The following is a 12,310-nucleotide window of genomic DNA, read 5'->3' on the forward strand; positions in this document are numbered from 1 at the left end:
CCTGATTAAGGGGGGCAGACAATATTTATAAATTAATTATTACTATAATTAAAATTAATCATTCGTCACTCCCACATGAGGTCCCCACACAACATTTAACTTTTAAAATTGATTTTTGCAATATTGAAATAAGTATAAATGTGCTATTTGTTTTTTAATGATTTGATTTAATTTTCAAATAGGGACTAAAATATGACATTCTTATAATTTATTATTAAAAATATTAACTTTAATATCATTATTGAATGTTGTCCCCACCTTCTTACATCACTCCCTTACTGACCTACCAAAGTTCCCCCAAGCATAACTAGAGGGCACATAAAGCTAGTGGTTGGAATGAGAATGTTGGAAAATGACCAGAAAAAAGATCAGAAAACATTCAGAAAAAAATAAATGGAAAAGTGTCATATAGAAAAGACCCTTTGGAATATGGAGAAGTAAATAGCAAGTAAATTTCTATCGAAATCAAGACATTTATAGAAGTTTTCATTGAGTAAAAAACTTTGTTTAATAATAGATCAAGAATGAGCTACTATATATGGAGCTTAGAAATCACTATAAATTAAAATTATAAAAATGCATTCTTACCTTAGGAACAGGCATTCCCCATGGATCAGTATTTAGTTTTGGAGCAGAATGGCTGGTAGGAGATGTACAAATGCCCAAAAGATCTGGAGAAGGATTTTCTTCTGAATTTGATCTGTGATAGTTTTCCTGACTCTCTGTAAGAGCCATTTGAAGCCTGAGATCATCATTTCGCCGTAGTCGTTCCTCTTGCTCAGCTTCTTCCTTACTCATAGCCAATGCCAACTGCAATTGCAACTCTTCTTCACCAGCAGTTTGAGGACGAGCATTTTCTAGCTCAGTGCAAACAGCACCTGTCACGAAATTTTTCATTTTTCTCAATTTACACTAAATAGTGCTTTAAAAAAATGCTAACAAACAGAAAAATATAATATCTTATACCACTAAATGGATAATTAAAAATAGAGTGCACTTCTGTGGCATATATGTTTTATTTCCTCATTTTTTATTTCTTTTCATTTGATTCAACTTATTTTATAATCTAGTTTTCAAATGCTGGTTCAAAGCTCATAAACATTTAAAAGTTCAATACTGATTGAGAAATCAGAATAAAATATACATCAACAGATCAAAATTCCAAGCACGTTTTTCCACAGGAATGAAGAAATAATAAAGTAACTATTTACAATTCGTTCAACTTACGATTAAAAATATTGTTTAAAAGTTTCCGAAGCGATGGCATATAAAGGCTGTACACATACAATAAAGTCCTCAAACCAACTGGTGTAGTCGCTACACCATTGCAGAAATGATTATCTTTTTATTTTTGCCGTATCATTAAACTTTTCAATAAACTTAACCGGGTCATTTTCTCAAAACAACACAGTTTGAAAATGGCAGTGAATGGCACACACTGTGGCAGGGCGCCGACATCCAAACAACACATATATGCTTTCTCGAAATGGGATGATTGAATTGAATATTTAAACGATAATAGATGGCGCTAAATGGCTATAATTGTCATCATATTCGAGTCGCATGGTATTTGACCTTCATGTACAGGCATCAGTTCCTTATTTGGGCCTCTCAATAGGATAGATTTATTTATGTAGAGAGACAGTGAATCACTGCTTTGTGCATATGATTTATAAGGTCTCAATTGCTCTTGTTTATATCTTTGCTTGTTCTTTTTTTGTTACAAGTAATTGAAAGAGATATACATCGAGACAAATAAATTATGGGAGAGGGGAGGAAGGTTAAAATATTTTTGCGTATGTGTTCCAGACTATTGGGAGCTCAATGAAAGTACATGAATGATTTAAAGGGGCACTGAAGTTCATGATTATTTTTTAATCTTTTCTGATTTTGTTCTTTATTTATTCTTTTTCATTTGGAGACTGGAAAACTACAATGTAAATGGTTAGTGAAGTGAGTGAAGGGGAATGTTTTCAAGTGCATTATGAAGTAATTTTGAGACTTTTCGCATTTGAATTTAACTAATTTTAAATTCGTTGACATAAGTTCTTTTAGTTAAAATTACATTATGTACAGAGTATTATTGCTGCATTTCTTTTTCTTTAATTTCACACTCACAATGTCCAACTTTGTTTTGTGTGCATAGTTAAAATTTTAGTATTCTACTTATTTCAATCCCTTCCAATATTGTTATATTCTTTATATTAATAACTAGTAATCAGTAGTACATTGTTTATGCAATTAAAAAATTCAAAATCATTATTTTGAGATGCTGATTTTATATGAATATTTTTGTAAAGTTCCTGTCCGTTCTCGAAAGCGAAAACTACCACTCAGGAATGATTCCATTTCAAAAAGAGGCGATAGGTTGAGGATGGGCACTTACCGCTCGCACTTGCTGTCTTTGAACACCTTATTTTGCACTTTTACTTCCGGGTTTCCCTCCCTATTTTGATAAAATCACAGCAGACCTGACGCATGCGCAAATTGGTGCTTAGTCTCGGTTTAGGAAAACAAACCTTAGGCTTAACTGCTGCAAATGCTTGGGCCGAGGCGGCCTTCCATTTCGGAACGTTTGGTCCTGTGGCTGCGTTTTGCTTTCCGTGCGCTGGTTCTCAAGGAGTTAATGCTTACCATGTGTTATTAAGAGCAAAACAAATAACATTTATTTTTATTTTTAATAAAATTACAAAATTTAAAGGGTTTTTTTAACCTTTAAAGTTTTAAGGGTTTTTACACCCCTTTTAAAACGAAATTCTGTGCAAAAAGTTAAATACTGAACCGCTGCCTAAATTTTATTTTCGTTTCAATTCTTTTAAGTTTTTACTCTCCATTTTACATCATCAGTTAATATTTCAACAATGATATTCTCATCAGAAAACAGGAAAAATACCACAAAAACCCCAGCTAATTATTTCAATGCTGCAGTTTGTGCCATGACCCCCCCCCCACCTCTTCCCCCCCAAATATATAAAAATTTTTACACATTTTGATATTTTGTTTTTACAAAATTTTGAATTTTCAAACAAACTTTGAATTTTTAAATTTTTGTTTTTTTTTAAAAAATTATTTAGTTTTTCACAAAATTATTTGATATTTCAAAAAAAAATGGACCCTGTAAAAAATCCTGGACAGACTCCTGTATTAAAGCATTCTACCATCAGTTTGATTTTTATACAAGTTAATTTGTCATTTTTGGAGCACAGGTAAGAATGTCACAGTTTAGAGTAAATGAACCAACTACAGATGACTCTTGCTGAGTGATATATGTAGGTCAGTTGTTGGTGAAGAGAAGAAAACATCTGAGAAAGTCTGAAAATTGAACTACAGAAACTAGAAGTGTTCTGCATACATCATATTTGTTGAATGTTTTTAAGTGCGAAAAATTATATTCAATTTGCGATAACTCGAAGTCCAATAACTCAAATATTATTATAACTTGAAGTTTTTATCAAGTCCCGATCCCTTTGTCTTTAATTCCATGCTAATCATTCTCAATATCTTGAAGTTAACTTCCTTTAACTCAAAGGTTTTTCAAAGATGACTCGAAATTTATTTCGGAAGAGTGAAAAAAAAAAGAAAGAACTATGAGAGAAAAATTCATTTACCTTCACTTGCAATTCCTGCACTTTAGACCTTTAAAGCAACACCTGTTGAGTCAATGTGCGATAAAGGAGTTACACATGTGGAAATAAGTATAGATTGTTTTCTTTTGTTCTACTGTACTGTTTTCACTTAGACATGTTGCTGGACTATGAATCTGCTTTTAAGCTGTCAAGTTGTCAACTCAACTGATTGTACCTTTATTTAAAGGCTAACCTAAGTAAAGATGCGTTCTCCTTCATTCTTTAATTGGATCATTTGCTGATAAGTTTGAGAGAGAGAGATTTGTCTTCAAAAAAAAAACTATTAAAGATGAGAAAGCGAAAGCTAAAAACCTTAGATTTAGAAAGGAAAAGTAAATCTTATTTATGACATTGAAAGGAATCCAGTAATTAAAAAGAAAGATTCCTCAAAAGCGGTACAAATCTATGAATCCGAATTTGAAACAAATGAAGATATCCATCTTTCTTGAAGTAGAATCAGCTCTATTCAAGTGGTTCCAGAAGTATCGAAATCAAGACCATGCTATTCCTATAAGTGGGTCTTTGCTGCATGAGAAAGGAACGAATTTTGCTATATTACTGCATATAGAAAATTTCCATGCCAGTGCTGGATGGAGAAGTTCAAGACCAGACACAACTTCGTCTTCAGAACTCTTCACCGAGAAACTACATACCGTGCGAAAAAACTTTCAAGTTCTGTAATTCTGTCTGTTATATGTGCATATTAATAAAATATTTGATGGTTTTTAATATTAAAATGTCGAAACCGAAACTAGCAGTAAGTCGAATTTCCCATAAATCGATGTTTTTGGTCAGTCCCTTTAGATTCGAGTTATTGCGAATTGACTACTTTGTAAAGTAATAATGAAAGAGACATAGAGCAAGCACTTGAATTTTTGGTATCTTAATGAAAGATTTAATGTAAGTTGTTTAATGCCAAATTTAAGTGCATTTCATTTATTGTAACACATAGTTACCGCATTATCATACAAAACAGTAACATTTTTGCCTAGAAATTTATAATCTTATGGAGTAGAAAATACATCATATAGGACAATTTGCTGGGTGAACTGGCACGAATAGGTTAAGGTTGAATAAGCATAAGTTACAGCACTAAAAGTTGACAAGGCTTCAGATGCAATTATAAAATTATGAATAAAAATCCAAATAAAACATAATAAGCTTGACACTAGCACAAATTTTAGTACCAAACATTGTAAAAGCCTGTAGTGCTAAACAACTTATTGAGTAAACTATACTACTCATAGATAAAAATGAAGTAAAAAATCCATCTCAAATAACAATCATTCATGCATTTCAGTTTGTTGTTTTTGTTTCCAAAAAGTTATTTGTAATTTAAATGAACTATAAAATCCTATACAAAGATCAAAATACATGTACTGTGTGAGTATTTAGTAAAATAATAAAATACCTCTAGCAGCTGAACCATCAGGGGAAGATTCAACGGAATCCTTGCCTCCAGGAGAGCCCTAGATAGAAAAAATCATATTTTACATTTCTAAAAAGGGATTAAGAATGACCATCAATAGAGTATTTCTCACAACTCATAAAAATTAGTACTCAAAAGTTAAATATTTTTGAAGTTATTTAAAATTCTTGTTACTACCAACAATTCTAACCAGGGGTGAAAGTTGCAAAATTTGTTTAGTAAAAAGATTAAAGTAAATAAAAAATACGTATATATAATGAATTTTTTTCTCCTGTTCTTCATTTTTAGTTATGTTTGTCTTGTATCAATTTGTCAAGTTCTCTGCCATTTGAAATAAATATATCGAAAAAAAAAAAAGAAATACTATAGAATATACTAAGAATAAAAAGAATAATAAATGAACACTTTGAAAAAAATAAATAAAACTTCTATTCTACATTTAAGTGTTCAAAAAAAGAGAATATTAACAAATACAATGAAAAATGATTTTTTAAGAAACAAATAAGAAATTATTTCAATTAATTCAAAAAAGATTTATGTTTCATTATTAGGTAAGGAGAAGCATTTTTTTCATAAACATGATCACAAAATACAGATTAAGGGGTGGGACCAGATTAGAAGGCCGAAATTTTAGTATTTATTGTGATTTTTTTAACAGGAAAGAAATAATCAGATATTGTTTAAACATGGATGATATTTTATTATTCATCTTTTGAAGTGCACCTCGTAATTTTTTCAAGTTATTTCCACCAGAAATGGTGGAGTTATTGTCCATGGGCAGTTGCCATCAGAGCTTGTTGCTGGAGGGCATTACCAACAGGGGCGTGCAAAAGAGGGGGGGGAGAAGGGACACCTGTTGGCCTGGGCTCGAGCCTGAAAGGGTGCCGAGATTTGTAAAATGAGGGATAAAATATATGTGGAAGTAGGGGTAAATAATATGGAGGGGGGCCTCGTAAAAGTCATTTGTGACGAGCCCCAAAATTTCTGTGCAGGCCCGATTACCGAAGACACAATTTTTATCTGCAATCATTACAATTTTTCTTTCTAGTAAACAACATATTTCCTTAGAATATGAACCTAATTGTGATCAAAAAAGTTAAATTTTGAATCTTATAAAATGCATCTCTACTTATACACACTACTGGCCAAAAGTATTTAGTAATTTTCAAAAATTCACATTTTTAAGAATTTCTACAGAAATAAGATATTAATTTTTCTGTAATGTTCATTACATAAAAAGTATGCTTTAGCTCAGTGATTCTCAACCAGTGGTATGGTCTAAACGACTATACATCAATTAGGAAAATTGTGTTCTTTCAGACCCTCCATTGACCGAACAAATACACAATGCGGAACTAGAGAAAATGCCTATACAACCGGGTAAAGTTATTGGAAGTGAGTTTAGTACTTACACAAGTTAATGACACATCTTCATCTATTCGGAGCAACAAGTTGTGATGGCTTTATATGCACAACATTGCCTTCAAGAAAATGCCAAACTCGAAAATAAAGTGAAGTATAATGTGTAAAATTGCTGTACTACAAAAAAAAAAAACTTCACCTAAATTTGGGGGCTCTGTGAATTCAAATGCAGCCACTTTCTCAAGGTGAATACTAAGTTATTTTCCACTAATTTCGGGAAAATAAGCAAAAGAGGTTCTATAAAACAACCTAAACTGGATTCAAAAAAGAAGAAAAGTAGCACGTCAAACTGAAACAGGAGAACAACGTCTTTCGACTATTCACAAAGGAGTAAAAAGAATAAAAGAAACTCCAGAACAAGGCGGATTTACAGCTAAAATTAAAATTAGAGGTAATGAGGAAATTCAAGTAAATAATCAATGGGTAGTACCATATAATCCACTTTTATCTAAAATGTTCAATGCCCATATTAATGTTGAATGTTGCAGTTCTGTTAAATCGATAAAATATGTATGCAAATATATTAATAAAGGCAGTGATATGGCTGTTTTTACGGTAACTAATGAAAACCAGCATGATGAAATAGTACAGTATCAAATGGGTCGTTACATTAATACCAACGAAGCACTTTGGCGAATTTTAAGTTTTCCAATACACGATCGAGATCCACCAGTTCTCCATCTATCCATACACCTGGAAAATGGACAAAGTGTCTTTTTCACAACAGAAACTGCACAAAAAGTTGCAACGGAACCACCAACTCGAAAAACTTTAACAGCGTTTTTTGAATTATGCCAGAAAGACCAATTCGCTAAGACTTTACTCAGAAGTACCCAGCAATTATACATGGGATACAGCAAATAAACAATTTAATCCTCGAAAACGTGGAATGCCAGTAGAAGGGTACGATGGAATGTTCAAAAGTAACACAATAGAACGAGTCTACACAGTACATCCAAAAAACGCTGAATGTTTCTATCTACGATTATTACTTCACAGTATTCGTGGTCCAACGTGTTTTGAAGATCTAAAAACTCTTGATGGCTACATTTGTGAGACACATCGAGAAGTATGTCAAACATTGGGTCTGCTAGAAAACGACAATCATTGGGAATTAGCTATGAATGAAGCAGCCCAAACGGCAACAGCAAGTCAAATTCATGAGCTATTTGCAATCATATTAACTACATGTAATCCTTCTAATCCAAATCGACTATAGCTTAAATATCGAGAATATACGAGTGATGACATCTTAGCTGACTTACGACATCAAAATTCGGACTTAGAAATTAATTTTCATGAAGAAATTTTTAACAAAGCTTTGATATTGATAGAAGACAAATGTTTAGCAATATCTAACCAAACTTTAATACAATTAGGTATTCAATCTCCTAAACAAAGTCATTTGGATGTTATGAACAGTGAATTTTTTAGAGAAACAAATTATAATATCGACGAATTGAGGCTTTACATCCAACAAAACAAACCCTTATTAATTGAAAATCAAAAACAAGCATATGATATAATAATGGATTACTAAAAAAAACAGCAAGGTGGTATAATATTTTTAGATGCGCCTGGTGGAACTGGAAAAATTTTTTTTAATCAATTTAATTCTAGCTGAAATCCATGCAAATAAAGAAATTGTTCTCGCCTTAGCATCATCCGGGATAGCGGCAACACTTATGGATGGTGGATGAACAGCGTATTCTGGTTTAAAATTACCTTTAAATGTAGCCGACTATGAATTTCCGGTATAAGACATCACAAAATCATCAGCACATGGACAAATATTGAAACAGTGTAAAGCCATTATATGGGACGAAAGCACAATGGCCCATAGAAAATCACTAGAAGCACTCAATAGAACACTTCAAGATTTACGCGACAACACGAATATAATGGGAGGTGTATTGTTAATACTATCAGGCGATTTTCGTCAAACGCTACCTGTAATTCCGAAATCGACACCAGCAGATGAAATTAACGCTTGCTTAAAGAAGTCAATCATATGGGAACATGCGAAAATAATTAAATTAACGACAAATATGAGAGCACGAATTTCAGGAGATGAAAAGGCACAAGAATTTTCTGAAAAACTTTTACAAATAGGAGAGGGCACCTATCCAACAGACAAAAGTACTGGCCAAATTACATTAACTAATAAGTTATGTAATGTTGTTGAAACACCGGAACAACTTATAAATGAAGTATATTCAAATACTGCTGAGAATTATACCAATTCAGAATGGTTACGCGAACAAATAATTTTAGCAACAAAGAACGATATTATTAATGGCATTAACAACATTATTCAGGAAATGATTCTAGGAGAAGGGAAAATTTACATGTCAATTGATACAATGACTGATGAACAAGAGAGCGTTAATTTCCCTACTGAATTTTTAAATTCATTAAATGTTCCAGGAATGCCATTACACTGCCTTAAGTTAAAAGTTGGTTCACCAATTATTTTATTACGAAATCTGAATTCACCAAAGTTGTGTAATGGTACGAGACTTTGCATCAAACAGCTACAAAATAACATCATCGAAACCAGTATAATGACTGGTAAAGACAAAGGACAAATAGTATTTATACCACGGATACCTTTAATATCAAATGGATTGCCTTATACTTTTAAACGCTTACAATTCCCGGTGAAGCTGGCTTACAGCATGACTATCAACAAAGCACAGGGTCAAACATTTCAAATCTGTGGCGTTGACTTAAAGGAACCATGCTTTACACACGGCCAACTATACGTTGCATGCTCACGAGTAGGATCACCTCGAAATTTGTTCATTTACAGTCTGGACAATAAAACTATAAATGTAGTCTATAAACAAGTATTGTAAAAAGAAACTAAAAAGTGCAAATGTATAATAGTATGTAATAATAATAGTATGTAATCTATATATATATTTGTCATATGTTGTATGTTCAATATAGTATGTAAATAATTATGAAAATAAAACCTAACTTTTCAATTTACTAAGATGTTTCGTATTTCAACTTATAATTATTTCAATTTCAATTAATTAATTAGTTAATAAATTTGTTATACTCTCAATACATCGCATGTTTAAAGGTCGACTAAGTCTCTCAATTTTTAAAATAGAAATCTATATTATCTACGTTAAAAAGAGAATTCTTAAATATTTTATGTACCATTAAACATGCAATGTATTTTAACCCGAGCAACGCCGGGTTTTGCAGCTAGTTTAATCAAATAAAGTTATTTTTTTCAAAAGAACTAGGTGCCTTGAGCATAAAAAAAACTGCGGTTATTTATGATGGTTTTAGATTTCTTTTTTTTTTAAATATGACCACTTTACTCCAACCCCATCAAGTCATTAACACACATGAAAAAAAGAAAATGCCATTCAGATATTTAAATATCTTTTTTCCTTCCAAAAATTTAGCGCAACGTCTTCATTATTAATGAAATGTGAAATAACGACAAAAAAAATTTGAAGTTAAGACAAATTTTGGCTTTTTTTAATTACCTAAGTTGAAAAATTCGGGTTTTATGACGACTTTACCCCATCAGACCCTACTTTTTACAATTTTAAGTATAAACATTAAATTTTATAAGGAAAACTAATGCTTTAATTTAGGCTAAAATGATGGTTTGGTTAAGATTACTAATGGCTGAAGTTTGAATGTAGTAGAATAAGCTATAAATTTACCATTTTTAAACGGTTATGTAATTGAACACAGGTCAATTCATACATTCAGAAAATTGTGATCAAACTGAAGAAGACATAAAAATATTTGACTTACACTTCCACTAGCTTCATTTCCAGCATGTGAAGTAGCTTGGGCAAATCTTTCTTTTGCTTTTAATGCTCTTGATCTTTCACTTTTTAATCTCTCATCATCCCTCAAAAGTGATACTAATTGCCTTGATTTTTCTCGAACATTCATTCCCTGGTCCTTATTTTCTTCAACATATTGAAAGTCTTTTAATGTTTGTATTGCAAAAATATTTTCCTTGCACTGCTGAGCAACCTTAAAAAACATTTTCATATTATTTTCCAAACATTATTAAAAAAAAAAAAACTTGATACAAAAAACGTAAATAATCTGAATATATGGCATGTCCTTGTTAAACCTGTGAAACCTCTATTTTCCCAACCGTAAGTCCTAGATGCATACTTATAGTTGTAAAAAATGTCCAAATAAGGTGCAGAATTAAGATATTGAAAGTTTGAAGCAAAAAGGAAAATTAGCAAAAATATACAAAATTTAACCTTTTATATGGACCCTAGGTCCCCTAACTTATATTTTGGAAAATAATCTCTATTATAAACGAACTGATGTGTGCATCACATGAATTCCTTTCACGCCAGTTTAATGATGATAGTGCCTTGGAGTAAGCAAAGAAACTTTAAATATTATGGCCCCAAGTTTGTAGCGAACTTAAGCAAAAAAAAAAAACGTTTTACAGATTATTTTTCCCAATATTAAACATTTTAATGTTATTCAATGGTTAACTCTCTAAATATTACCAATAGTGGCCAAAATGAAACCAGAATTTTAAAAACAAATGCCAAATTTGTCGTCAAGTTGGTGAAAAAACTTGGCGACCAAAAGCTTGACGATATATTGCCAAGTGTTTGCCAAATTATAACACTACTTGAGTTTGCATTGAAATTAATAATGATTTCCCAAAGAAAGAGGTGTAAAAGACCCTTTTAGAACATAAAAATGCAACCAAAAGGGGAGGTGCACAACTAGACCCCACCAGGTATCTACATATCAAGTTTCAACTTTCTAGGACATACGGTTTTTGAGTTATGCGCGATAAATACGCACACATACGTTCATACAAACGTCACGAGAAAACTCGTTGTAATTAATTCGGGGATTTTCAAAATGGACATTTCGGGTGTTTATACATTCTTAGGGATATATCCATGTATGGCGGGTTGAAAAAAAAATTCAATATTTTTTCGGAGGTGAGCAAAATAAAAATTAAGGCTGATTTTTGGGAGAAAATTTTTTTATGAATACAATACTTCCTTTCCTTCATAAAAGGAAGTAATTAATTCCAACACAAAAAATATGAAACTTTTGCAACAAAAACTGGAGGAGATATTAGAGTTCAAAATTTAAAGGGACAATACAAAAGATGAGATTGAAACTTATTACCCTTTTAGAAGAATGACACATTTTCGATGTTAGAAAGACCAAATATTTATATTTTTCACTGGTATTGAACACTAAATGCAAATGTTATGCTATGATACGTAAAAACACATAGTAACAGCTTGTACAATTTGAAAATATACCCTATGCACACAGATAATTTTACACCGTTGTTAGTCACTATATTTCCCTCAAAAGGCGTTATCGTTTGCGAGTGTAAAGTGCTGTAAGTTATAAAACACTGTGTTTCATATCTTGGTGAATAAATTTTTGTGTTTGAATTATTTTTTCATGCCTTTGATTTTCTTAAATGTAATGTATTGGATTTAGGGACCATATAAAAATTTAGACTTCACATTTTTCACTAAATAATTTCGTTGCTTCAAACTTTTCATATCTTGACTCAACATCAAATTTTGACCATTTTTGCAATTGGAAGTGCATGCATCTAAGAGAATATAGAAGTCTTGTAGGTTAAATGGGGACAAGATATATTTAATACTTACTTTTTTTTTAGATAAAAGTAAACCCATATGTAGTAAACTAGGACATAGCTTTAACCCTCCCCCCCCCCCTCCAAGTATGCTATCTATTTTTCAGAAATGGGTCAATAAATCGGGGGGCACGGCAGTGCCCACGCCAAGTCGAGCGCGAAGCAAACACTGCCGTACCATCCTTT

The 12,310-nt window shown here is 31.8% G+C and overlaps 1 protein-coding gene across 1 annotated transcript in view; it reads right to left on the bottom strand.

Moving 5' to 3' along the window:
• The window catches only part of LOC129231057 (epsin-2-like), a 35,977-nt gene extending 25,474 nt beyond the window's left edge, over positions 1-10,503 (bottom strand). The window contains exons 1-3 of the mRNA XM_054865305.1: positions 10,264-10,503; positions 5,038-5,095; positions 589-878 (exon numbers count right to left, since the gene is read on the bottom strand). Coding sequence (XP_054721280.1) covers positions 589-878; positions 5,038-5,095; positions 10,264-10,503 — 588 coding nt within the window. The remainder of the gene's footprint in view (positions 1-588; positions 879-5,037; positions 5,096-10,263) is intronic.
• Positions 10,504-12,310: the final 1,807 nt, after the last annotated feature.

The sequence above is a fragment of the Uloborus diversus genome, chromosome 10 (genome assembly GCF_026930045.1).
Source record: "Uloborus diversus isolate 005 chromosome 10, Udiv.v.3.1, whole genome shotgun sequence".
NCBI lineage: Eukaryota > Metazoa > Arthropoda > Arachnida > Araneae > Uloboridae > Uloborus > Uloborus diversus.